This window comes from Prionailurus viverrinus, unplaced genomic scaffold, assembly GCF_022837055.1.
Source record: "Prionailurus viverrinus isolate Anna unplaced genomic scaffold, UM_Priviv_1.0 scaffold_45, whole genome shotgun sequence".
NCBI lineage: Eukaryota > Metazoa > Chordata > Mammalia > Carnivora > Felidae > Prionailurus > Prionailurus viverrinus.
Window position 1 is genome coordinate 262,185 of NW_025927610.1, and position 27,289 is coordinate 289,473.

Sequence of the window (27,289 nt, forward strand, 5' to 3'; positions counted from 1 at the left end):
AACTGACTGAACCACCCAGGCGCCCCTGTATTCTGATTTTAAAAAGAATTTATGCTCATTGTAGAACATTTGAAAAACACCTAAAATGTCAAGAATATAAATATCACCAAAACTCCTGTTGCCCCCAAGGTAACAACTGTTAAGTTTTGTATTTTCTTCTGGCCTTTTAAAAAGAATATATAGCATGCTTAATTCTTGTGATTAGACAGGTAACAAACTCACTGTAGAACATTCAAAACTAGAAATCACAAAGACTTACCAACATGCAGGACATTCCGAACAACAGGAAAGCACAGAGGACAAGGCTGTTCCCCCTGGAGGGAGGCCACCCCAGGAGCCCAAGCCGCCTGCCCACACCACTCCGTTGGGCGTTGGGATCTCTGGTGAACAGATGAAGCAAGTTCAGCTTTATAACTGTTCGCGCTTTTTTTTTTTTTAATTTTTTTTTCAACGTTTATTTATTTTTGGGACAGAGAGAGACCGAGCATGAACGGGGGAGGGGCAGAGAGAGAGGGAGACAGAATCGGAAGCAGGCTCCAGGCTCCAGGCTCCGAGCCATCAGCCCAGAGCCTGACGCGGGGATCGAACTCACGGACCGCGAGATTGTGACCTGAGCTGAAGTCGGACGCTTAACCGACTGCGCCACCCAGGCGCCCCAGTTCGTGCTTTATTAACACACGCCCTCCACAATACGGTGCCAGGGTGCGGTCCGTGAGGATGACAGAGGTCCTTGGTGTTGGAAACCAGTAACTCTGGTCTCATACAAACAGGGAAACTGAGGCCAGAGGACACAGAGCTGTATGTGTGAGTGCCCATGTGCCCAGGCTCACCGGTGCGCAGTCACCTGATTTGTAGATCGGGGAACCCTGGCTCAGAGAGGTGCGGTGACTCGCCCGAAGCCACACAGTGACAAGTGACAGAGCTGGCACTGGGTCCCAGGCCAGGGGGCTCTGCATGGACAGCATCTGGTCTGTGGCCCCCAGACCTGGGCCGGGCCTGGGGACCCCGTGTCCCGCCTGTTTCCAGTCCCTGTGTTGATGGGCCTGGCCCTGAGATTCACACTTGGGGCCCCGGGGGTGGCCCTGGGGTGGGGAGCGGGCATCTGTCACGGCAGCATCTTGGCGTGGCGGAGGATGGTGTCCCCTCCCCAGGTGGGGTCCCTGGACCCTCAGAGGGGACCCACCTGCTGCCTAAGTCCCAGCACAGCCGTCCGGGAAAAATGGCCATCTGCTGCCCCCTAGAGCCTTCAGTCTCACAGTCTCTTGGTGTCACATCGGTGGATTCTCGGGACAGGACGAGCCTGTGAGCCCCACTGCACCAGTGTCCCAACCCCGAGGGCTAGGGTGGCTGGAGGTGAGGGGGGTGACCAGAAGGTGCTCCTGTAAGAGAGGCCTCTCTGTGCACACCCCCGTCCGGAAGAGGCCGCGGGGGAAGTGTGGGAGCTCGGGTCGCGGTGGACACACTCCTGCACGTGCACACACGCACAGTGTAGCACTCACACGTCTCACGCAGACACATTTGCACACTGACACGCACAAGTCACACCCGGCCATCCTCGTGCACGGGCGAGCTGCGGGTGGAAATAGCTCCATCTGGGGCGGGGGGGCCAAGTTCCACACGTAAGTAAGAATTAACAACAAGGGCTGATGGAGGAAGGACCCGGAAACAGACCCGCACGGAAATGCACAGCTGATGGTGCCACAGGCGGAGAAACATCCCCGCGGAGGGGAGGACGGTCCCCGGCCGATGAACCGCCGATAAAAACGAGCCCCGGCCAGAACCTCACAGCTGATACCAGATCGACTCAGGACGGACCGCAGAGGTCAACGGAAGCCGGAAAACTGCAAATCCTTTAGGAAGAAGATGGAAAGCGTCCACACCTAGGGCTGGGCCACGTGTAGGCGGAGCGGACGCGGAAAGCACCTTCCGTAGACGAAATCGGGCACGTCGGCCGTGGGCGGGAGGCAACGCTCTTGCTCCGTGAAAGACCCTGTAAAGAAAAGGAGAAGTACGTTCCGGGGAAAATACTCACACAGCTCACATCCGGCCGGGGCTGGTACCGGCAAGAAAATGACACCGCGGTTGGAAAACCGGCGGGGGCCCTTTCGTCACGACGCACCTGCGAGAGTGGCCAGCATAAGGGCTGGCGGGGACGCGGAGAAACGGGACCCCTCACACGTGGCCTCGGCGGAGGGGGGCGGTGATGGGACCAGAGCTGCGGACAGCAGTCTGGCAGTTTCTGACGAAGCAGAACAAGCCACCACCGCGTGACTCCGCAAGTGCCCCCCCGGGCGTCTGTCCCCGGGACGCGCAGACTCGCGTTCACGCAGAGCCCGCCCACGGGAGTCCCGGCGGCCTTACCGCACGGGAGCCAGAAACCGGAAACGCCCAGGTGTCCTCCAGGGGGCGTCTGGTCGAACAGTGGTGCAGCCAGGGCGTGAAACACGACTCCCCGGTGACAGGGAGCAGGTCACTGACACGCGTCACCACCTGGGTGAGTCTCCAGAGAATTACACTGAGAAAAGCCAATCCCAGGGACTCCGTGCTGCCTGACTCCCTTTATAGGACCTTCTGGAAAGGACAAGATTGCAGAGACCGGGGACAGATGAGTGGCCACCAGGGAGCGGGTGGGGCTGCTGGTGGTGCCCGTGGCGGCTGGGTGGCTCTGCACCCCGGCTGCGACCGTGTCTGTGTCCCGGGTGTGAGATTGTGGTTCCAGCGGGTGTTGGCCCTGGGCGTGTGGCACGGGGCACACGGGGTCTGTGCGTGTCCTTTCGCTGCGTGGGAACTGGGGGCTGCCTCTGAACCCACCGTCCCCTCTTCCTAACATGCTCAGCAGCACACAAAAGCAGGAGCGCAGGAGACACAGCAGGTGCAGGGGGCGGGGTTACAGTGGCCTAGCTCCTCTCTGCCCTTGGGTTTCCTATTTGCCGGCACTGAGGCTGGACTCCTTTCTGATCAGGGGGAAAGACGGCAAGTCCTCTTAACCGAGTAAAATGTTCCAGTAGTTCAATGTGCATCAATCAGCCTGGCGGGTGGCCCACGGGCAGGAACGCGGGGTCCCAAGGCGGGATGCAGCGCCCCGCATCCTCGAAGCCACAGGCCGGGTCCAGTCCAAGGTGCGCCTGGCTTGCAGGCTGCGGGCACAGAGGCCAAGGTGGGCTGGAGACCCCACTCCCCTCGTCCCCGTGAGGCCGCCTGTCCACGGGGAGCACTGAACGGTGAGCCGGCCTGACCCTCCAGGTTCCAGCCCAGCATGTGGGGACAATAGAACAGCATGTTTGTAAGGTCCCCGGGCCATTGTCACAAGCGACCATGCACTGCAAATGTAAGACAGCACATGCCTCTCTCTCAGTTTTGGAGGCTGGAAGTCTGATTTAAGGTGTTAGCAGAGCCTGGCTCCTGCCGGAGACTCCGGGGAGGGATTCTTCCCTGTCTCGTCACTTTCTTGGGTGCCAGTGTCCCTTGGCTCATGATTGAGTCCCTGCAATCTCTGCCCTGTCACCACACGATGTCTCTTCTGTGTCCCAAAACCCCCACCTCTTCTTGAAAAGACACGGCCACTGGATGGGGCCCGTCCTACCCCAGCATGACCTCATCTTCATGGCTTCTGCAAAGACCCTGTTTCCAAATAAGGCCAAGCTCTGAGTTCCGAGGAGGGGGGGAGGGGGCGTGGACTTGAGGGGGTGGATGCTGTTCAAGCCAGTGACTGCATCTGTGGAGAAAGTGAAACAAAAGGAATTTACGTGAAAGGTCTCTGTAAGTTTAAGGGCTTGGCCATAAAATGAGAGGCTCGTACACGGCCAGTGCTAATCCTGTGTCGTTCTTGGTCACCGGGACAAGGTTTTCAGGCTGTTCCTGCAGGGATGGGGAGGCAGGCAGGGGAGGGAGGGGAGTGGGCATGAGACGGAACGCAAGAACGCTTTCTCGCTATGAACTGGAGAAAATCAGGGTTTTTTCCGCTGGATTTCCCATGCCTTGGTAAGGAAGCTGTGGTTCTGTGGGGACTGGCACCCCCAGTCCCGAGCGGAGACCGTCAGACGACCCCCAGCGGCTCAAACGCCGGGAAGGGACAGCAGGTGCAGGGAGCCCCGCGCTGCACGGACCCTGTGCGTCCGAGCTGCATGCTTGCTCCACGGAGAACAGGATCAAAGAAACACCCCGGAACCGCGGCGCTCGGCATCAGAGAAGGGAAAACGTTTCCCGAATTTGCTGGGAGGCCCCTGAGGAGCCTTCGTGCAGAGAGGATCTTTCTGGCCGTTGCCCTGAGATCCATCCGGCCCCTGGCTCAGGCCTCAGTGGGTGTCCCTGGCCCGCCGGGCCCGCCGCCCTGCCCCCACGCTCCTGCGTCTCTGCAGCTCCGGGCCGCGCCTGCCCTCCTCAGCCGGAACGCCAGGCCGGAGGTCCCCGGGGCAGGCAGGTGCCTGGGGGCCTGGGCCCACGGCATGTGAGGAAAGGAGCAAGGGGATGAATGAGTAGACCCGCTGCTGACCCGTCCGCGTTACGGCCGCCCCTGAGTGGCCTCGTGGTCTCTCCCGCAGGGTGATGTCCTGACCACCAAGTACCAGGTGGACCTCGGGGATGGCTTCAAGGCCGTGTACGTGAACCTCACGTCGACCGAGGAGCCCATCCGGCACCGCTACGAGAGCCCCGGCGTCTACCGCGTGTCTGTCAGGGCGGAGAACGTGGCGGGGCATGACGAGGCGGTGCTCTTTGTCCAGGTCAACTGTAAGTCCGTCGCCCCTTTGAGGCCAAGGGTCCCTCCCCGGGGCAGAGGGCCCCGGGTCCTGGGGGGAATGCAGGGAGACCCTCGGCCCTGCTCTAGGACCCCAGTCCTCAGGATGGCAGGCCGAGGGGCAGGGAGACGGGCAGGCTGGGCTCAGGTCCACACCCCGGGTGCTCCGTGCCACGGTGGGTTTGGTGATGATGCTGGTGGAAGTGACGAAGGTGATGGTGACAGTGCCCAGTAGGCAGCCTCTGAAATGCCAGTGCCCTGACGCCGTCTAACCCCGGCCTTTCCCCGGACCCCGCAGCCCCCCTGCAGGCCCTGCACCTCGAAGTGCTTCCTGTCGTCGGCCTCAACCAGGAGGTGAACCTCACAGCCGTGCTGCTGCCCCTGAACCCCAACCTCACCGTCTTCTACTGGTGGATCGGCCACAGCCTGCAGGTGCGCTGGCCCCGGGACCCACAGGCTTGCTCCTGGGTGAGAGTGGGGCCGGGCAGTGCCCCGGGGACTGGGCAGAAGGACACAGGGTATGACACAGTGGACTCGAGGTGAGCACACACCAGCCTTTCTTCCCGAGCCCCTGCTCGTGTTTGGCTGAGTCTAAGTGTGGCGGACGCAGGATAAAGTGGACCAGACACTGCCTTTTCCTGGGGAGAGAGGTGTGAACACGACAGGTGACCCGAGTTGTGATACGCATCACAGGAAGGGGGCCGGTGAGGTGTTGCGAGTTCCAGAAGATCGGGCCGTTTCTAGTCTGGGCGTTGGGTGTGGTCAGGGAAGGCTTCATGGAGGAGGGGGTCACGGGGGCCGGACCTGATCTCAGAGCCCTGGGTTGTACCCCGTAAGCAGCGGGGAGCCACAGACAGTCGCTGGTAGGAGGGCGGGAGGGTCTCTGCGGGCAGGGCTGCCCACCTTAGCCTGGGAGCCCTCGAGACCTCAAGAGGGGCGTCCTTCCCTCATTCAGTAAGCTTAGCCCTGCACCCCAGGCAGATAGACCCCAGCAGCACTGAAGGCCCAGACACAGAAGCCGGGCGGGAGGAGCCGTAGGCCCCAGATCGCGTTTCCCTGGAATGGGGGGTGGGGTTGAGGAGGGTGCCGAGCTCCGGGTTCAAATCCCAACTCCGCTACTCCCAGCCCAGCCCTGTGAGCAGGCCTGGAAGGAAGGGGCCCCTAGGAGACTGGGTCCAGGCTGCCCTGACTTAGAGCTGGTGCCTCTGGGGGGCCTTCCCCGTGTCCCCCCCTGCTGCCCCCATGTCCCGACCAGAGCGGGGGAGAGTGAACGTTCTGGGTGAGGCCCTGGGCAGCGGGCGGGCTCTCCCGCATGGACCTGCCCTGACCGTGCTCGTGGTCCCCGCAGCCCTTGCTCTCCCTGGAGAACTCTGTGACCACGCGGTTTGCAGACACGGGGGACGTGCGTGTGACTGTGCAGGCCGCCTGCGGAAACTCGGTGCTGCAGGACTCCAAGGTGGTCCGCGTGCTGGGTGAGCCCCCTCCCCAGGGACGGGAGGCACGTCTCGCCCTTCTCGGGAGCGCTGGGTTTGTGTGGCATCTGGTTATGCAGGGCAGCGCAGGCTAGGGAGAGGAGCGGGTGAACACAGCTCTGACGCTCCCCGGCTTCCCTGGCCTCAGTTTCCCCATCTGTAAAACGAACACAGACGAGTCTTTGTGTCCAGTGGCCCTCATGGGCCTCACACGGCACAGAAAGAGGACGTGGCTGAGTGACCGACTTGTCGGGGTCACCGGGTCTGCCAGCCTCCCAGCAGCCTGACCTCTCCTGCCCCCTTGTCACATGATTCTAGCTTAAAGTAAGGGGACCCCTAACATAGCCTTTACTGAGACTCCCATTCTGGATCCCACTCACTGGGGGCCCCAAGTCCCTCCTGGGAGACATTTACAATAGGAGATTAATCCTAAAAATGGAAGAGAGCCCCCCTCCCAGGGTGCTATTGCCCTTGTCATCACACTGATAAAACCTCATGTTGCTTACCAACAGCCTCTCCTACGGACAGCAGCCATCAGTTAAATGTTTAGTGGGCCTGCCTTTGGCTGTTCCTCCATTCGCAAACACATGTGCACAGGGTCCTGAGCCCAGGGCTTTGAAATAGTCACTGCCTCCCCTGCCGTAAGCTGCTGGGTTCCCAGTTCACAAAGCGCTTGTCCCTTGGGCCGCATAGCCCCAACAAAGCCTCCTTCCTCCATGGGGCTCAGGAGGAACCTGGAGAGACTACAGCGAGCTCCTCTCACAACCACCTGCACGGGGCTCCAGAGTGGGCCTCTGGGTTGGGGACCCTGGCAAATGGGAGAGAAAGAGAAGGTGGGACCTCTGCCCTCAAGGGACTCTTACTCTGGTGGGGAGACCAGTGCCCTTGAAGTCCATGGATCCCTGGGGGAAGGGAGCCCGACCGAATGGGGTGTAGCCATCCTTGTGAGTGAACGGGGCGGAGCTCATAGGGCAGGCTTGGCGCGTGCCGGGCCCTCCCTCCCCGGTGGGCGCAGGGGTTTTAATGTTTGTTATTAGGTGCCAGTCAGTGAGGTGGGCCCTGCCCCGGGCAGTGGCTGGCGCAGGAAGGACTCTTGTTTTTCTTTTTTTTTTTTTTAAATTTTTTTTTCAACGTTTATTTATTTTTTGGGACAGAGAGAGACAGAGCATGAACGGGGGAGGGGCAGAGAGAGAGGGAGACACAGAATCGGAAACAGGCTCCAGGCTCCGAGCCATCAGCCCAGAGCCCGACGCGGGGCTCGAACTCACGGACCGCGAGATCGTGACCTGGCTGAAGTCGGACGCTTAACCGACTGCGCCACCCAGGCGCCCCAGGACTCTTGTTTTTCAAAGCAGCCCACGGGATCTGAAGCCAGGGCAGTCCTGGGCCATCCAGGGTGCATGGCCTCCTGCCGGAGGGCGGAGCCTTGCTGCCCAGGACTGACCAGCTCGCCCGTCTCTGCCACTTTTCAGACCAATTTCAGGTAGTGCCTCTGCGGTTTTCCACGGATCTGGATGTGCACAACCCCAACACCCCTGAGTGGAGAGAGGACGTCGGCCTGGTGGTGACCCGGCTGCTCTCCAAGGTGCCCCCAGCCCACCCCCCCAGAGCCTCCCCAGCACCTGCGGGCGCCTCGGAGGGGCAGGGCCCCAGAGCACCGAGGGAGGGGCGGGGTGGGGCGGGGCGGGTGGAGCTGCCCTCAGTCCCGGTGACCTGGTCTTTAGGCTGTCTGCCCGGTGCTCCGGGGACAGCTAGGGCCCGCTGCCCTGGCTCTGCGGGACAGGCGGCTGGAGCGCCAGCTCACCGGGGAGGGGCAGGCCGACATCCTCCATGCACATCGAGTGAGCACCAGCTGTTTGCACAGGACACAGTCACTGTCCTCTGATGGCCCAGAAGCTCCTTAGTATGATATTCATTTATTCACGGAGTTTCTATTCTGGGCCGGATACTGGAGCCAGAGAGAATCCATGTGATTGCTGCCCCTGGGGAACCCACAGACGGCAGACCGAGGCGGTGCCCCAGGGTGGGCCTAGGCCACTCAGGGCCCTTGGTCCCTCAGTGAAGGAAAGACCAGCCCCCCACAGTCATCCAAGGCTGTCGCAGGCTGAGGCCCACTCTGGCCGTGCCTCTCCTCAACCAGTTAATAATGCTGGTGATACTGTCCTGGGTGTTGAAGGCTGAATAAGAGTTTGCCAGATAGAAGTGCACGGAGTGGGATTTTCAGGAGGCAGAGGGACCCGTGGAGGCTGAGCTTTGTGGGTTGGAGGAACTATTTGGTCAGGAGCCCTGACGCCTGGGAGGAGCTTAGCCAGAGAGGGCTCTGCTCACCCTCAGTGTGAGGAATGATCTGGAGGTAGCAGGCCTGGCCTGGGGGAGGCCACTGTCAGGGGGCTACCGGGCTCGGGGGCCATCCCTGTGGGGTGCGAGGCTCAGGACTAGCTCGAAGGACAGGTGGCCAGGACTTGGACAGACCAAGAGGAGAGAGAGGGTGTTCCTGGGGGCCCCAGAGCATGGCAGGGGACAGAGAAGACAGGCGGCTCAGGGGGGCTTGTCTGTGTCCCTGCAGGAGACCAGCGTCCCCGAGGAGCTGCTGGTGACCGTTGTAAAGCCGGGGCTGCCCACCGTGGCCGACCTGAACGTGCTCCTGCCCCCTCCCGGGCCCGCGAGGAAGAGGAATCTCACAAGTGACAAGGTATCTCCTGAGGCCGCTGGACCCAGGTTCTCCCTGCACCGCCAAGGGTTTGGTGGCCTAGTGCCCAGGGTTTGGTGGTAAGTCACAGCAAGCACAGAGTCTCGGGGGCTCTTTGTCACGTAGAGGCCCACCAATCACTCACCAGATCACCAGTGATCTCACCAATCACTGCCTGACGCAGGTGGCCGGCTCCGCTCCCTCCGTGGCCGCACCCCTGGGACTCCGGTGGCCTCCAAGGTCACTGTGTTGGGGAATGGCGGGGCACAAGGGCACTGGGGTGGGACCAACCCCCCCGGGGGGACATTCCGGTGGCCAGAGCTGCTCACACTGGCCCGAGCACCCAGGGTGTGGGTCTCGGGACAGAGTGGAAATCAGCGCCCATCCACTTAGCCAATGTCCTCACTGCATGGGACAGCTTCCAGAGAATAGCCCTCATCTGGGCAGACAGAAGACCTGCCGTGTGGCGGGCACAGGATGGGAACCCAGGGATAAATCGAAGCCACTGGGGGTGCCCTGGGCTGGCTGTAACGCTTCCCCAAACAGACCGTAACTCGGGTGGAGGAGGAGAGCGGAAGGCAGACCCGGGGCACTGCAAGCACAGCCCTGTGCCGAGCCGACCAGCAGGCCCCCAGCAGGTTAGGCAGGGTCAGCGTCGGGCACGGCCCCTGAGGCGCGTGCGCAGGACCGGAAATGCTCGTCCACGCGCACAGACAGGCACACAGGTGTTCACAGCAGCCCCAGAGTGGCCACAAGCCAGACGTCCACACAACGGAGTCTTATGCAGCCGTCAAAAGGGATGCGGGTCTGACACCTGCTGCCACTGGGATGGGCCCGGCAGACGGGACGCGCAGGGGAAGCAGCCGGTCATCACCGAGGCCGCCTGCTGGATGCCCGCGTTGATGGAAATGTCCGGAAGGGGCAGGCGCGCAGAGGCGGAAAGCAGGCTCCGGCTGCCAGAGGCTGGGGAGGTGCGGGGGGTGCAGACGGCTGGCAGGCACGGGTTTCCTTTGGGGATGATGAGAATGTTCTGGAGTCAGACAGCGGTGATAGCTACATGACCGTAAGTACCCTAAAAAGTGCCGATTTGCACGCTTGAAGAAAGCAAATGTTGTCTCAAGACAAATAAAAGAGAATCAGAAGCCCCACCCCCCTCTGGACTGGTCGTGAGACAGATGCCCCTGGAGGCCGTCTGGAAAGACTGACCAGCGCTGAGCGGGGCGCAGCACAGCCCTGTGGGCGGCTGATAGCGTCTCATTCTACAGACGAGGGAAGTGGGGCTCGGCGGGGGGCACCGTCAGGACCGCGGAGAGGACAGGGAGCCCCATGTCACCGTGGCTGCTCCACGCCACTCCCACGCTGCCTCCTGGTTAGACGTGACTGTCGGGGCCCGGCCCACAGCGTTTCCCAAAGGGCATCTGCATCGGCACCTGAGGGCTCCCCGGCCTGCCAAGCCCCCGGCCCCTGCCGCGTCTCTGGGGGGTGGGACAGCAGAGGGTTGAGAGTGACTGTACCCATTTCTCAGACAGGTAGCTAACCACAGGGGCTCCGCACAGCTTGGGGAAGGCGCGGCGGGCCTCGGGGACCTCCCTCCCTCGGGCCCACAGCACCCCCCGCCCACCCCGGCCCTCGAGGTGGAGAGCAGATGGGGCAGATCCTGCAGGAGTCAGATGTGGGCGCTCAGGAGAGATTTGGAAGGAGATGGGGAGGGACACGGGGGACCTGTCACCCACCTTGTCCTGAGCTGAGGGTAAACCGTGTGCCTGAGGATGGTGAAAAATCCTAGGGACCCATCACGGCCGGCACGGGGCTGGAGGCATTGACCCTTGCAGCGCAGTCCCAGACGCAGACCCCGCATTCCCAGGGAACACCGGGTGCCAAGCTGCTGTTCGTGGAGGCCGAGTTTGGCCCCCAGAATGTCCCACCCAAGGCACCCTGGGAAGGGGAGCCCCAGGGACCACCATCCTGTGGGAGGCCCCCTCCCCCAGCACCTGTACACCCACCTGTGCAGAGGAATGACACCTGGGCAGCCACCTGGGGCAGCTGGTCCCCTTCTGAACACCAGGAAAACTCCCCCTCATTTTCCAAGAGGCCCGCCGCCCCCCACCCCGTGATCCAGCAACATCACCTCCTGGGGTTGCTCTCCGTCAGGGGTGCGGTCACCCCCTGGCCCAGGTCACCTGTCCTGTCCCCATCTTGTTCTCGTCTGGGTCTTCCCCCTCTGGGAAGCCCTCCCTGGCCACTGCCAGGTCTGGGGGCCTCCTGAGCACCCCCGGGCTCCCCAACTTTACCACACTCTATGGCCCCAACGAGAACGAGAGTGGTCAGGCCCCAGCTCGGTCACCCTCGTGCCCCTCTGTAGGTTCTCAGTGCAAACTGGCAAGTATTCCCATTATTACAGAGGAGGAAACTGAGACCCAAAGAAGCTGAGTGCCCCCCCCCCCCCGGCAACCCTGTGGCTCTGGAGGGTCAGAGCAGACGTCTGCCCAGCTCTCCGGCTCCTTCCGGTGGCTTCCAGAAGACCCTCTCTCTCTCCTCTTCTTGCTTTCAGAGACTCATGGCCATCCAGCAGGTGCTGAAGGCACAGAAGATCAGCTTCCTCCTGCGAGGTGGGGTCCGGATCCTGGTGGCCATGAGGGACACAGACACAGGTGAGAAGCAGGGGGCTTCCTTTGGCCTGGCCCGTGCTCGCCCCTGCAGGATCGAGGGGGTGTGCAACCCCCTCAGGCGACACTGTTACTCCGGGGACTGGGGGCAGAGGACCCCCCCAGTTACCCACCAGCTCCTCCTGGCTGGACAGTCGCCTCCAATTACAACCCAAGCGTGGGGGGGTTCAGACCCAAGGGCCTTGCTCTGTCCGCAGATGCGGCACATACAGCCCTGGCTTTAACTGACATGGACATTTAGGGTCCCCGCCCCCACATGGGACCGTCCTCTCCGGTCACGCGTGTGTCCTCTCCTGTTTGGGAAAGAATCTGTGCAGAAGTGAAGAGCTTCCCTCTGCCCTGTAGAGACACGGGGCCCATCGCGAAACGTGGCAGGTTGACCGCACGCCAGCAGTTCGGTCCGCCTTCCGGAAGGAGGGGCCGGGGCCCTCGCGCACACAGCAGGAGCCCGGCGGGGGCCCTGGGGCCGGGGTTGCCCCGACGCCTGCCCACGCCGCTCAGCCACACCGGGAGCACCTGCCAGACCACGTCTTCCAGCCGAGGAGGCCGGGGCGGGGGACGGTGGGGCCCCACTGAGCACCACTGCTCCCCTTACAGATTCTCAGAGGCCGGGAGGCGGTGGCGGCTACTGGGCCGTGGCGGTCCTCGTGGTCATCGGACTCTTCGCGGTGGGCGTGTTCATCCTCTACAAGTTCAAAAGGCAAGGCCACCCGGCCGGCCGCTCTGGCAGGTCGGGCGTGAGGTCGGGCATCGGGCAGCGGCTTTCCGGCAGGATCCTCGATGGGCTGTGGCGGGGAGGGCGCGAGGCCAGACGGGCTCCAGGTTCCAAACGGCCCTGGTCCCGGGAGGCGGGGAGGCGGCCAGCGGCTCACGGCCCCACGACCATCTTCCACCCCCACCTCCTGTCTGCCGACATCCCAGCCTTATCTCACGTGGAGGGAGGCCCCGCCCATTTCACAGATGAGGAGATCCAGGCTCAGAGAGGTCGTGTAGTGTGCCCAGGGCCACACAGCTGGTGAACAGAGGAGGGGGATCTGAGCCGGGCTGGCCCGGACTTCCTCCCGCACTCACCATCCCTGCCCCCAGCGCCCCAGCGAGGAGAGGGCGGGAGCTGGCGGGGGCTCTGCTGAGGCCAGGAGGGGTTGTAAGCATAGTATGCAGTCCTCAGTGGGGACTGCGGGGACTCTCGTCCCCTCTGGGCCCCATCTGTAAAGTGGGTTTAATAACCCACCGTGCTGGGGCTCCGGGCCGCCCTGGAGGGGCTGGTGAAGCTGAACTTCCCTGGATCCTGGACCTGAAAGTGAGCAAAATGAACCAGACGTGTCACCAGACTCATTCTTCAGAAGGCGGCTTCGAGTTGTGACCTCACTGCTTCTCCTGTCTTGATGGCTCAGGTCCAGCGGCCTCAGGGTCGCCCTTCGGGACAGTCCAAGACATGCTGACCCTTCCCTTCGTGCTCCTGTGAGGCCAAGGGGTCCCTCCTCCAACCCCGTCTTTCCCCCAGGCCCTGCGCCCCACTCACCCGTCTCCAGACGCCTCCCAGCTCCTTTGGTCGGTCTTTTAAGTGGTGACCATATGTGCACCCCACTCCTCTGTGTGGGTCCCCAGCTTTATTGTTCCAACCGAACAGTCCCAACTGTTTGTCAGTCCCAACCGAATGGGCGACCTGAGGCGCTCTGAGAGTGTGTAACAGGGACCTGAGCTGGTCTGAAGAATCTGGGAGGACTTCCCTAAGGAGGGGACTTCTGAGTGGGGATCCTGAAGGATAAGTAGGAACTTGCTGAGCAGAGAGGCCTAGAACAGGAGCCAGGCTGTGGCCTTTCTTGGTGTCTATGCTTGTAGAGGCACTGGTTTCTGGTGGACAGGTCCACCGGGGTGTCCCCCCACTGGCACCTCAAGTTCAAATCAAACTCGAGATCCTTGCCCCAAAAAGCCTCCCTTGGACGAAGGACACAACCCTCTGCGGGCTGCCGGGGTCAGGAACCCCACCTCCTCCCTGTCTGCTCCCTCCCCTCAGCCTGGGCGACATGACTGACACCCACAGCCCACCTCTGAAAGTGGGATTTGTCACAGCTAGGAAGTGGCCTCTGAGACCAGGATTTCTGGGGCCAAAGGCAGGGCCCCCTCCCCCACCCCAAACACGGTCAGGCTAAAGCAGGTACCGGCAAAGCCCCAGGAATGTAAACTCCAGGCCCTCCCCCCGGGCCTGGGCAGAGGGGGCCCCCTTGCTGGCCAAGGCCCCTCCTGGGCCCCCCTGAGCAGTTCTTCAGGTTTCATGACAGATGCGCTTGGCGCCTTAAGAGGCAGGTCACACACCCCTGGCCTCCATGGTGTGATCGTGGGCCAGGTGGAGAGCTGCTGACTGTATTCTGATCGAGGCGGGGGTCCCGTGATTTCCGTTACAAGAGTGTTCTCAGCCTCAAAGCTCTGCCGTCTTCCCCTCCCGATGCCAGATGTCCGATGTCCGTGGTGCTGGCCCCAGGCCCACAGTCCGCACGGGTACCAGGCTGATCCCCGAGGCTCAGCCAGGAGGGGGCCTGATGTTTACCTGGAGGCACACAGGGCTGCCTCCCAGCCCCCCCCCCCCCCCAGTTAAAGGGCATCCCTGCTCTCCCTGCACACTCGTTCTCACTGTCCCATGCTGTGCCAAGTGCTGCAACACTTCAGTTCCCCCAAAGACGGGCCACAGAAGTGCGGCCGTGCCAGGTAGGACTCGCTCAGAGCCTCGACTTCCAGATCTGTGGAATGGGCACGCTGGTAGTCCCAAGGGTGTGAAGAGCGGGTGTCCTGCCAGCCCCCCTCTGCTGCACACGTGTGGGGTGGGGGCCCGGTGTCCTGTGTATTTGCAGAGATTAAAGGAAAAAGCAGAGACTTCCAGCCACATCTGGGTCTCCATCCTGGAGCAAACTTCACCCTGAGTGCAAGGCCCTGTCCAGACTGCAGGGCGGCCCAGCAGTGAGGCAGGGGCCATTCTCCTGGGCTTCCCCTCGGGGCCTGCCTCGGCTTCCTCATTTTTGAAAGGGGACTGAGAAGGAGGGGGTGGGGAAAGGGGAGGAGGAAAAAAAAGAGAAGGAGAGGAGAGGAGGTTGAGGGGAAGAGGGGGAGAAAGAGGGAAGAAGGAGGAAGAAGAGGAGGAAGGGAGGGGAGGAGGGGGAGGGGCAGCCCCTGCAGGTGTGTTCCTGTGTGCCCTTCTCTGGTCCCCAGGCAGTTAGCTGAGATGCCCCACCCCACAAAGGGAGGCCGGAGCCTGGGGGGAGTGGGGAGGGTGGGGATGAGTGTCAGGCTGCAGGGGGTGGGGGGATGAGTGTCAGGCTGCAGGGGGGGTGGGGGAGGAGTGTCAGGCTGCAGGGGGGGAGGTGGGGGGATGAGTGTCAGGCTGCAGGAGGGGTGGGGGGATGAGTGTCAGGCTGACAGGGGAGGTGGGGGGATGAGTGTCAGGCTGCAGGGCGGTGGGGGGATGAGTGTCAGGCTGCAGGGGGGTGGGGGATGAGTATCAGGCTGCAGGGGGGTGGGGGGGATGAGTGTCAGGCTGCAGGGGGGGTGGGGGGATGAGTGTCAGCTGCAGGGGGGTGGGGGGGATGAGTGTCAGGCTGCAGGGGGGGTGGGGGGATGAGTGTCAGGCTGCAGGGGGATGGGGGGATGAGTGTCAGGCTGCAGGGGGGGTGGGAGGGATGAGTGTCAGGCTGCAGGGGGGTGGGGGGATGAGTGTCAGGCTGCAGGGGGGGTGGGGGGATGAGTGTCAGGCTGCAGGGGCGGTGGGGGGAATGAGTGTCAGGCTGCAGGGGGGTGGTGGGGGGATGAGTGTCAGCTGCAGGGGGGTGGGGGGATGAGTGTCAGGCTGCAGGGGGGTGAGGGGGATGAGTGTCAGGCTGCAGGGGGGTGGGGGGATGAGTGTCAGGCTGCAGGGCGGTGGGGGGGGATGAGTGTCAGGCTTGCAGGGGGGTGTGGGGGATGAGTGTCAGGCTGCAGGGGGGATGGGGGGATTGAGTGTCAGGCTGCAGGGGGGGAGGGTAGGGGGGATGAGTGTCAGGCTGCAGGGGGGGTGGGGGGGATGAGTGTCAGGCTGCAGGGGGGTGAGGGGATGAGTGTCAGGCTGCAGGGGGATGGGGGGATGAGTGTCAGGCTGCAGGGGGGGGTGGGGGGATGAGTGTCAGGCTGCAGGGCGGTGGGGGGATGAGTGTCAGGCTGCAGGGGTGGGAGGGATAAGTGTCAGGCTGCAGGGCGGTAGGTGGGATGAGTGTCAGGCTGCAGGGGTGGGGGGATAAGTGTCAGGCTGCAGGGGGGTGAGGGGATGAGTGTCAGGCTGCAGGGGGGTGAGGGGATGAGTGTTAGGCTGCAGGGCGGTAGGGGGGATGAGTGTCAGGCTGCAGGGGTGGGGGGATAAGTGTCAGGCTGCAGGGGGGGTGAGGGGATGAGTGTCAGGCTGCAGGGGGGGTGGGGGGATTGAGTGTCAGGCTGCAGGGGGGGTGGGGGGATGAGTGTCAGGCTGCAGGGGGGGTGGGGGGGGGATGAGTGTCAGGCTGCAGGGGGAGGTGGGGGGATGAGTGTCAGGCTGCAGGGGGGTGGGGGGATGAGTGTCAGGCTGCAGGGCGGTGGGGGGATGAGTGTCAGGCTGCAGGGGGGGTGGGGGGATGAGTGTCAGGCTGCAGGGGGATGGGGGGATGAGTGTCAGGGCTGCAGGGGGGGTGGGGGGATGAGTGTCAGGCTGCAGGGGGGGTGGGGGATGAGTGTCAGGCTGCAGGGGGGTGAGGGGATGAGTGTCAGGCTGCAGGGGGATGGGGGGATGAGTGTCAGGCTGCAGGGGGGGTGGGGGGATGAGTGTCAGGCTGCAGGGCGGTGGGGGGATGAGTGTCAGGCTGCAGGGGTGGGGGGATAAGTGTCAGGCTGCAGGGCGGTAGGGGGATGAGTGTCAGGCTGCAGGGGTGGGGGGATAAGTGTCAGGCTGCAGGGGGGTGAGGGGATGAGTGTCAGGCTGCAGGGCGGTGGGGGGATGAGTGTCAGGCTGCAGGGGTGGGGGGATAAGTGTCAGGCTGCAGGGCGGTAGGGGGATGAGTGTCAGGCTGCAGGGGTGGGGGGATAAGTGTCAGGCTGCAGGGGGGTGAGGGGATGAGTGTCAGGCTGCAGGGGGGTGAGGGGATGAGTGTTAGGCTGCAGGGCGGTAGGGGGATGAGTGTCAGGCTGCAGGGGTGGGGGGATAAGTGTCAGGCTGCAGGGGGGTGAGGGGATGAGTGTCAGGCTGCAGGGGGGGTGGGGGGATGAGTGTCAGGCTGCAGGGGGGGTGGGGGGATGAGTGTCAGGCTGCAGGGTGATGGGGGGATGAGTGTCAGGCTGCAGGGGGGTGGGGGGATGAGTGTCAGGCTGCAGGGGGGGTGGGGGGATGAGTGTCAGGCTGCAGGGGGGGTGGGGGGATGAGTGTCAGGCTGCAGGGGGATGGGGGGATGAGTGTCAGGCTGCAGGGGGGTGGGGGGATGAGTGTCAGGCTGCAGGGGGGGTGGGGGGGATGAGTGTCAGGCTGCAGGGGGGTGAGGGGATGAGTGTCAGGCTGCAGGGGGATGGGGGGATGAGTGTCAGGCTGCAGGGGGGGTGGGGGGATGAGTGTCAGGCTGCAGGGCGGTGGGGGGATGAGTGTCAGGCTGCAGGGGTTGGGGGGATAAGTGTCAGGCTTCAGGGCGGTAGGGGATGAGTGTCAGGCTGCAGGGGTGGGGGGATAAGTGTCAGGCTGCAGGGGGGTGAGGGGATGAGTGTCAGGCTGCAGGGGGGTGGGGGGATGAGTGTCAGGCTGCAGGGGGGGTGGGGGGGATGAGTGTCAGGCTGCAGGGGGGTGAGGGGATGAGTGTCAGGCTGCAGGGGGATGGGGGGATGAGTGTCAGGCTGCAGGGGGGGTGGGGGGATGAGTGTCAGGCTGCAGGGGGGGTGGGGGGATGAGTGTCAGGCTGCAGGGGGGTGGGGGGATGAGTGTCAGGCTTCAGGGGGGTGGGGGATGAGTGTCAGGCTGCAGGGGGGTGGGGGGACGAGTGTCAGGCTGCAGGGCGGTGGGGTGATGAGTGTCAGGCTGCAGGGGTGGGGGGATGAGTGTCAGGCTGCAGGGCAGTGGGGGGATGAGTGTCAGGCTGCAGGGTGGGGGGATGAGTGTCAGGCTGCAGGGCGGTGGGGGGATGAGTGTCAGGCTGCAGGGGGGTGGGGGGATGAGTGTCAGGCTGCAGGGCGGTGGGGGGATGAGTGTCAGGCTGCAGGGGGGGTGGAGGGATGAGTGTCAGGCTGCAGGGGGGGTGGAGGGATGAGTGTCAGGCTGCAGGGGGGTTGGGGGGATGAGTGTCAGGCTGCAGGGGTGAGGGGATGAGTGTCAGGCTGCAGGGCGGTGGGGGGATGAGTGTCAGGCTGCAGGGGGGGTGGAGGGATGAGTGTCAGGCTGCAGGGGGGTTGGGGGGATGAGTGTCAGGCTGCAGGGGTGAGGGGATGAGTGTCAGGCTGCAGGGGGGTTGGGGGGATGAGTGTCAGGCTGCAGGGGTGAGGGGATGAGTGTCAGGCTGCAGGGGGGGTGGGGGGATGAGTGTCAGGCTGCAGGGGTGAGGGGATGAGTGTCAGGCTGCAGGGGGGGTGGGGGGACGAGTGTCAGGCTGCAGGGGGGTGGGGGACGAGTGTCAGGCTGCAGGGGGATGGGGGACGAGTGTCAGGCTGCAGGGGGGTGGGGGGACGAGTGTCAGGCTGCAGGGGTGGGGGGACGAGTGTCAGGCTGCAGGGGGTGGGGGGACGAGTGTCAGGCTGCAGGGGGATGGGGGACGAGTGTCAGGCTGCAGGGGGGTGGGGGGACGAGTGTCAGGCTGCAGGGGTGGGGGGACGAGTGTCAGGCTGCAGGGGTGGGGGGATGAGTGTCAGGCTGCAGGGCGGTGGGGGGATGAGTGTCAGGCTGCAGGGGGGTGGGGGGATGAGTGTCAGGCTGCAGGGGGGGTGGGGGGATGAGTGTCAGGCTGCAGGGATGGCAGGTGAGGCACCTCTCTGAGCCGGAGCTCTGCCAGAGGCCAGCGGCTGGGCACATCCCCACCCATTTCTTTCCCCTTGGACGTCAGCACGGATGCGGGGGGTCGTTTGGACTTTGTCCAGGGCAGCGTTGGTGGGTCAAGGCCATGGAAGGGACAGAATTCCGGCCTCCTGAACTGTGTTCCTCAGACGCCCCTGAGGGCCAGAGAGCAGCTCCACAAACAGCTGCAGATAATTGCACCCGGAGGAGGGGGATGGGAGGAGGCGGAAGGGGAGGACCCGAGTGGGCCCAGAAGGTGCCCCAAACAGGGGGGAGGGAGGGAGTGCCGGTCCGCTGCCTGGCACCCTGAGGACTGTTCCTGAACTGATCACGAGCCCGGGGTTGCCTTGGAAACAGTAGAGCACGGTTAGGGGGGGGGTGGCCACTCCCAGAGCGCCAGGCCCTGCAGGGAAGGCGAGACAGACTGGTGCCAGGCAGCAGAGAAATGCCTCTCGGGTCCTGAGGCCTGAGGGTCCGACACGGCCCGTGGGGGTCCCGGGAGCTGGCTCCGTTCCCGGCGGCGTAGCAGTCAGCGTGGGCCGGGCTCAGCTGCCGTAACAAGCAGCCCCACGGCTCAGGGGCTCACGGCCGCCAGAGGCTGACTCCTCACTCGGGCTGTCCCCTGGGGCTGGGAGGGGCTGGCCTCCCGTAGTGGCTCAGGGGCAGGGCCATTTCGAGAAGCCGGAGGCACAGCAGAGGGAAGAGAGTTCTGGAGGGACCGAGCCATCCCGTAAGTGTTTCAGCCTGGAGGTGGCATGTGCCACCTTTATCCGCCCTCGGTGGGCAGAACTGGCCACGTGGTCTGGCCCAGCCCAGAGGCCTGAAGGTCACCTGCCATCCGATTGTCCCTGAAGAACGGGCAGGGCTTGGGGAGCGGCGTCCGAGAAAGCCTGCTCTTCCCGGGGGACCGCGGGCTCCTCCCCGGTTTCGCTCAGGCTAACGAGGTATCGAACAGGAAGGAGGCTGGCCCAGAAGTGGGCCCAGCTGAGGCAGAGGGGGCTGTGCCCACGGTCTCCTCTCCTTCCAGCCCCGGGGGCACAGGAAATCGAGACAACACGTTCCTGGGACCCCGGCAGGACTCAGCAGGTGCCTCTCAGAGCCAGGTCGGCATCCTGTGTCTCACGGGAAAGCGTGTCTCACCAACCCAGTCAGAGCCCAGGACGCTGGTCTCCCGGAGATGCCGGATGACCGGGAAACACAGGACAGTAAAATACCCCCTTCCTGCAATGTGATCTCAGTCTAGGTACCAGGGGAGACGGACCGCGAGCACCCGTGCCCCGGGGCAGAGGGAAATCCAGGGCGGCAGACCTCACAGGACAGAGGGCTTCCTGGAGGAGGTGGTTTGGAGCAGACATGGGGCAGGGGACGAGACCCAGGAGCACTGTCCGCACCACACGCGGGAGTGGTCTGGGGCGCAGCCGTCTGGGGGCTTCCGGGGGCCGATGGCCTGCGCGGCACCCCGAGCCCCACCTCTGCCCCACAGGAAACGCCCCGGCAGGACCGTGTACGCCCAGATGCACAATGAGAAGGAGCAAGAAATGACGAGCCCCGTGAGCCACAGCCAAGGCGTCCAGAGCGTCATCCAGGGTGAGGAATTTATAGATGATGATCTCGACTCACAGACTCTAGGTAACACCCGTCCCGAAAACCCGCCTCCCCTCCCCCCCTTCCTGTGGGTCCCTGCCTGGCGGCCTCGGGCCACCAAGCACTCGGGACCCGGGGCCAGGCAGGCGGTGGCCCTCTGTCCCCTCCATCTGAGGAGGGGATGACCGGAGATTAAATCGGCGGCCTGGGGACAGCGGCCACCACATCTGGCAACGCCTGAGCGCCCCGTCCGGCGCACCCTGGTTGGGGGGGGGGCGCTATTTGCGCGGGGAAGCTCTGCTCTCGGGGTTGGTGGCCTCTCCCCAGGGGCCCCCAGTGCTCCCAGCCGTCCTGTTCACCGGAAACGAGGATTGAGGACTTCGTGAGCCTCACGCACACGGACGTAACCACCTGTGCACCGCGCTTTACAGCGGACAAAGTGCTCTGGTCGCTGTGGTCTCACTGGCTCCTGACCGTGCCTGGCGGGGGGTCCCGTCACCCCCGGCCGCTCCCCGCACACACGCGGCACACGGCCGTCGGCGCTCATGCTTCTCACCCACGTCCCCCAGGAGGGCACTTCCTGTCTGTGCCCCGACTCTCGGTGGCCGGCCCCCACGTCCCCCAGGCCAGCAGCCGGAGCACAGCGGCACGGAAGACGCCCTGAGGGTGTCACTGTCGCCACGGATTGTCAGTACTGTTGGTCCCTTCTCTCCCTCGCTGTGTCTGTCCTGCCCTTAGAGCTGGGACAGGTGGAAACCAGCATGTCACTTGTTCGGGGGTCGAGGGGTGAAGTCATTCACGCAGGCGGCACAGAACCCAGGTGGCCGACCTCGAATCCAAACCCAGGCCGGCCAGACCCCAGAGCCCGTGTCCTTCAGTTTCTCCCTAGAGCGGCCGGGGAGGCCACCCCACCTTTGTCCGTCCTCCAACCTCGGCAGGGTCCCCGCTGTAGGACGGCCAGTCATCCCCCCCATCTGTGCCTCCGGGGTTGGTGCCTCTGCCCCTCCTGGGACGTGGTGACAGCTCCGGGTCCTGAGCCCGCCGGGCTGAGGGACCTCGGTGGAGGGAGATAAAAAAGCTGAGATTCCGAGCGGTCACTTAGCTGAGAAGAACCAAATTCCAGCCCGGCTCTGCGGCTCCCCAGCCTGTGCCCTCCCCTCCCCCCACCGCAGCCCCCAGGCTGGGGGTGCTCTCCTGTGCCTCCTCAGGGACCCCTCCAAGGGGGCTCCCCTGCTAGGGGCTCCACGCTGCCTCCCACATAGCCCGCCCAACCCCCCCTTCATGCAGGTGACCTCACAACCCGGTGTGACAGCGGCAGCTGCGGAGTCTGGGAGCCCACCGGGGACTTCCCAAGCTCGGGTGGAGGGCGTGGGTGTCCCGGGAAGACCCGAGCCCTGTTCTCCCGCCCGTGGCGTGTGTTTACCGCCAAGGTCCTGAAGAACAATCCAGAGCATAAAACTAACAGGTTATTTTGAGGGAGCGCTTAGTATGCGCCAGGTGCATTTCCGCACGTAACCCGCAGAATCCTCCACCTGCAGAGCCCTCCCCCCTCCCCCCACAAAACCTCCCCCTTCCCCCCCGGCAGAGTCCTCCCCCCGCAGAACCTTCCCCCTCCCCCCATAGAACCATCCCCCCCTCACGCAGAATCCTCCCCCTGCAGAGCCCTCTCACCTCCCCCCCACAAAACCTTCCCCCTCCCCCCGCACAAACCTCCCCCTCCCTGCAGAGCCCTCCTCCCTCCCCCCCACAGAACCCTCCCCCGCAAAACCCTCCCCCCTCCCCCCACAGAATCCTCCCCCTCCCAAACCGAACCCTCCACCCACAGAACCCTCCCCTCCCCGCTGAGTCTTCCCCCTCCCCCACAGAACCCTCCCCCCTCCACAGAACCCTTCTCCCCCCCCCCCGAGAACCTTCTTCCCCCTCCCCGCAGAGCCCTCCCCCTCCCCCCACAGAATCCTCCCCCTCCCAAACAGAACCCTCACCCCACAGAACCCTCCCGCGGCTGAGTCCTCCCCCTCCCCCCACAGAACCCTCCCCCCGCTGAGTCCTCCCCCTCCCCCTACAGAACCCTCCCCCCTCCACAGAACCCTCCTCCCCCCCCACAGAACCTTCCTCCCCCTCCCCGCAGAGCCCTCCCCCTCCCCCACAGAACCCTCCCCCCCACAGAACACTCCCCCCGCAGAGCCCTCCCCCCGCAGAGCCCTCCCCCCAAAGAACCTTCCTCCCCCTCCCCGCTGAGTCCTCCCCCTCCCCCCACAACCCTCCCCCGCCACAGAACCCTCCTCTCCTCCCCACAGAACCTTCCTCCCCCCTCCCCGCAGAGCCCTCCCCCGTCCCCCACCCAGACCCGCGTTCTGACGTCACCGCGCCCCTTCTCTCTCCTGCCGCTCACGCCGCGCCCTGCAGCGCCCGCTGCCGGGAGGGGGCGCAGCCCCTCCCGCATCCCCCTGCTGCCGCACCCGGCCGCCCTGTCGCAGGTCAGTGGGCGCGACGCGCGTGGCCTTGGCCTTGGCCTCCCCTCCCGAGGCCCTCCGGGGCCCGCCGCTCGGGACGGCACCGGGAGAGCCCACCCTGTCGCGCACCCAGGAGACGGAGAGACCCCCCCTCCCCCCGCTGCCCCGCACGGCGCTCAGGCACCACCCGCACGACTCCAGGAACCGCGGGACGCCCACCGCACGTTGGCCTCGCGGCGCTGCCCTGCCGAGGCCACACGCCGGGTCCCCGGCGCCCCCTGCGGCGGGCGCGGGGCGGGGGCGTGCTCACGGGCGGCCGTGTCCGTTTCCTAGGGAATCACTCCGGAGTGGTCCTGAGCATCAACTCCCGAGAGATGCACAGCTACCTGGTGAGCTGATGTCCCCCGAGGCCCGCGCCCCGGACACTCTCCTCTGCGCCGTCTCATCCCCGGAGGGCACCGGTGCTGGGACCCGCGTCCCCTCAGAGGCCTGCGGAAGCGCCACCTCGTCCAGCGACAGATGCCCCCTCTCCTCAGCTCACGCCCGCCCAGCCCGCGAGACGCACGGGGGCCTGACCCCCGGCCCCCTGGACACCAGGCGCACGGCGCCACCCGCCGCCCCCGGCCCCACCGGGCACTTCTCTGTCCCCGGGCCGCGCGTGGCTGCCCCCGCTGCGCCACACCCCGTGGCCCCAGCCCGAGGCCCGGCCGCCCTGGGGACGGGGAGGTGCGCCTGCCGGGGCCGCCGGTCACCCTGCACCGTGGGCCCCTTCCCCACACGGGGGGCCCCGGAGCCCCGCTTTCTTCTTCAATACCCCCGGGAGGGCGGCTCCCACCTGCATGGCCTCCCTCGGCGGGGGCCGCCCTGCAGAGTCCAGAAAGTGGACTGTGACCCAGACCCCACCCCTGCCCCGGGCCCTCCCAACACAGCCCTCCGTGCCTCCCGCCGTCCGCCTCTTTTTAAACTGCAGATAATGTAAATACCTCTTTAGGTAGCTGTTTGCGTTCTGGGGGTGGGGGGCTGTTCAACTTTCTACTCTGTGGTCAGGCAGTAGCCGTCTGGGTTGCTTTGTCAGAGCCCCCTTCTCGGGACCCTTCTTTTAGTGCCGGGGTTCCGGAGGGACAGGTGCTCTGACGGCTTTGCCCCCGGAGCCCGGGCCTGCACTTCTGCAGCCGGCCAGCAGGTGGCACGCTCCCCGGGGTTTCCCCGCCCACCCGCTGGGGTCTCCTCCTCCCCCTGGGGCACCGCCTGGAGAAGCACCAAGGGCCCGGCGCCTCCTTACAGTTGGGGGAACCCGGGTAGGAGCCGGGGACCAGAAGAGGCTTCGGATGGCGGAACCGGAAGGGCCGTCCAGGAGCGTGCCCCTCATTTTGAAGTTGGAGAAATTGAGGCCCAGAGAGGGGTGACTTTCCCAAGGTCACACAGCAAGACAGTAGCAGAGGTGCCCCAGGGACTAGCCCTCTGCACCCCGGTGCACAGTGAGTCCACTCACTCACAGACGCCTAGAATCAGGGACGCTAGCCTAAGTCTACACTTGTGAATATACAGGGGGGAGGTGTTCACCTTTTGCCTTGAACCCCGAAGTCAGTAGTCTCCTCCCTCCCCCCTTTCTCCCCCCTCCTCCTCTCCCCTCCCTCCCTCCTCCCTCTCCCTTTCTCCTCCCTCTCCCTTTCTCCTCCCTCCCTCCTCCCCCCCTCTTCTTCCCCCCTCCCTCCCCCCACTTTCCCCTCCCAGGCAGGGCTCAGGGTCTCCCCCTAGGCAATGGGGAACACCAGAGCTCAGGCTGGGAGCTCACTGGCTGCTGGTGAGTCCAGAATGAAGCCTGGGGGGCATCAACTCACTTCCCTTACAAAGGCCTGCAGGAGGGGAGACCCAGGGACAAACCCTCGCGCCCGCAACAGGCCCCAGCGCACAGGAGTCCCTCAGTGTTTGCGTGTCACAAATAGGGACTCTGAGGCCGCGAGGAGGAAGGGGTCACTGTGTGTCACACGCCAGGTGGTGGAGTCCCTCTCCCCGGGCCGCCGCTCACCAGCTGGGGCTCCTGGGCCCCCTCCAGAGGTCACCCTGCAAGTTGTTCTTAAGACCCTCCTTGGGGAAGGGCTGGGGCCCAGAGACCGGGGGACGCGTCGCTGGGGAGGTCGGCGCGGGATCCCCGGCTGGCACTCTCTGGACCTTTGCCACCCCCCAGCCTGTTTGCAGTCTTCAAAGACACCTTAGGGAGCCCTGTGTCCTGCCGTCCACCCCCACCCAGCCTGCCCCATGAGCACCACACAGGGTCAGACACCTGTCGGCACCATCCAGAGCCAAGGTCACGGTCAGCATGAGTCCCCTGGACACAGTGCCCCTCCCCCACCCCCAGCTCACCAGTGCCTGCAGGTGACCACCCCTTTGACCTTCCTTGACCACTCAACTTCATTCTCTCTGCTGTTTGGGTAGGGGTTTTTTTCCCCCTTAGTTATTGGTGTTTCGTATTTTACGTTATTGTTTCTATTAAGAGTATTTTGAGTGTGTGGACCCGAGAGCCTGGGAATAAGGTGGCATCTGAGATAACCTTCCACTTCTCCATCCCCGTGACCATATAGATCAACACGTAGGTCTATGGATCGTCTGGTTATACATCTGAGGTTCTACGAATCTGCTGTACAGGCACCTGGGGGTAAGGTGTGGTCTGCGGTGGGCAGCTAACGCTCCATTCGACCGGGCTCTGCCCACACTTGGTATATGCACATAACAAAGATGCGAAAAATCCTTTCTTATTTTTCCTTTTTAAAAATCAATAAATCACTTGTGATGCTTTTAACAGAGATTAAATGAATATAATCAGCTTTTGCCTTATTATGAAGCGATTATTCAACACTGACATGAACACACAGGCAGGCTGCTCGGCCTGTGGTCTCCAGGCCCCTGGGAGTGGGACCAGGAGCAGTTCCTGACGCTGGGAGCAGGTGGCAATGACGTTAACCTTCAGGGTCACTGGATCAGGAACATGTCACCTGCAAAGCAACGATCCTCCCCAGCAGCTCGTAAGGTCCTTGCATGCAGCTTTCAAGGCTAGTGGAAGGGCCCGGAAGCATCAGCCCATTTGCCAGATGAGGAGCGGAGGCCCCGGGAGGTTGAGGGCCAGGAGGCTGACAGTGCAACACAGCACAGTCCTGGGCCCGCTGTCTCTCTCTCTCTTTTTTTTGTTTTAATTTTTTTAACATTCATTTTTGAGAGCTAGAGTGTGAGTGGGGGAGGGGCAGGAGAGGGGGAGACACGGAGTCCCAAGCAGGCTCCAGGCTGGGCAGGCGGGCAGCACAGAGCCCAACACGGGGCTCGAACCCACGAGCCGCGAGATCGTGACGTGAGCCGAAGTCGGCCGCTCAAACGACCGAGGCCCCCAGACGCCCCAACCATCTCTTGATCTCAGAAGTGCCACCTGGCTTGTCTCTGAGGGGCCAGGAGGCCGGCCCCTGGCCAGTGCTCCGGCCGCGTGTCCACAGCTGCTTGGGACCTTCAGCCGTGAGCTCTTGTCGGGAAAACTCTTGCTTCCCTTCTCTCTTCCACGCCGAGCTTCCGTACAGGCCCCTGCACCTTTGCCACGTGCTCGCACCCCGTTTCCAGAAGGAGGCGAGCCTGAAGCCGTGTCCGGCCGACAGAGCATGGGGACAGGTGGGAGCCGACAGCCCGACTCCCTGGCTTTGCCCTGGAGCAGGTGCCTCAAACACCGCGAGCTCGCACACTCGGGCGTCGTGGGCGCTTGAAGACAGGGCACCCTCTCTGCGGCTGTGGCCCTGGGATCAGGCTGCGGGCGCCGGGACGGGGTGGCCAGGGCAGGAGCTCACCTGCTCAGCCGCCCACCCGGAGCTCGGTTCCCACGACACTGCCTGCTTATGTGGTGGGGGAGGGGCCCCGGCAGCCGCACAGCCGCCCCTGCAGGTCCAGACGGGCCTTAGACGCGCAAACGCCCCGCGAGCCTCAGTTTGCCGCAACGATCGCCAAGCGCCGTTGGTTCCCGCTGGCTGGCAGCGGGTGGCTCAAATGCCGGGCACGGTCCCCGCCTCTCCTGGGCCGCGACCCGTTGGCTCCCCGGGCGCCTCGCTGTTGGAACAAGCTGCTGCCCGCGAGGCTCGGTGGCTTTTGCAGCCCAGGGAGCTCAGACTCGCCAGTTCCAGGCGCTGAGTGCGCCGGCCCGGGCGCTGTCCTGACCCGTGGCATCCCCGTAGCGTCGTAATTGGTCACACACGGTTCCCGGGCTCGGCAGACGGCCCTTCCTCGCTCGTTCTAGAACGCGCCCTGGCCCGCTTCTGGGAAAACACGATCATTCACGCCGTGTGCGGCTGACACGACTGTGGCCCAAACGCTCAGCTGTGGTCACGATCCAACAGCATCCTGGCTGAGGAGGCGGTGCCTGCCAGCACGGCGGTGACGAGGACAAGGTGACCGCAGTAATGATGACAGCTCCCATTTAGTCTCCGCCACGTGCCAAGTCCGCTGAGGCACTTTCGTGCAGTTTCGCAAAGCCAGCCGCCAGCAGCAGCAGCCCCATCCCACAGTCGAGGGCAGCAAGGTGCCCAGAAACCACGTCAGGTCCCCAGTGAGCGTCCCTAGGAGCCGCCAGCCCCCCTGTGACCACACAGCTCCTGCAGAGGAGGTTGGTGGGTGAGGGCAGAGCACGGCCGGGGGAGGTGGC

General features: G+C 64.2%; 1 protein-coding gene across 1 annotated transcript in view; it reads left to right on the forward strand.

Annotated features, from left to right (window-relative positions):
- SORCS2 (sortilin related VPS10 domain containing receptor 2) overlaps positions 1 to 25,442 on the forward strand; it is a 271,676-nt gene extending 246,234 nt beyond the window's left edge. The window contains exons 18-26 of the mRNA XM_047847261.1: positions 4,542 to 4,728; positions 5,034 to 5,167; positions 6,084 to 6,207; positions 7,680 to 7,792; positions 8,774 to 8,899; positions 11,448 to 11,547; positions 12,160 to 12,262; positions 20,064 to 20,167; positions 22,951 to 25,442. Coding sequence (XP_047703217.1) covers positions 4,542 to 4,728; positions 5,034 to 5,167; positions 6,084 to 6,207; positions 7,680 to 7,792; positions 8,774 to 8,899; positions 11,448 to 11,547; positions 12,160 to 12,262; positions 20,064 to 20,167; positions 22,951 to 23,015 — 1,056 coding nt within the window. The 3' untranslated portion in view covers positions 23,016 to 25,442. The remainder of the gene's footprint in view (positions 1 to 4,541; positions 4,729 to 5,033; positions 5,168 to 6,083; positions 6,208 to 7,679; positions 7,793 to 8,773; positions 8,900 to 11,447; positions 11,548 to 12,159; positions 12,263 to 20,063; positions 20,168 to 22,950) is intronic.
- Positions 25,443 to 27,289: the final 1,847 nt, after the last annotated feature.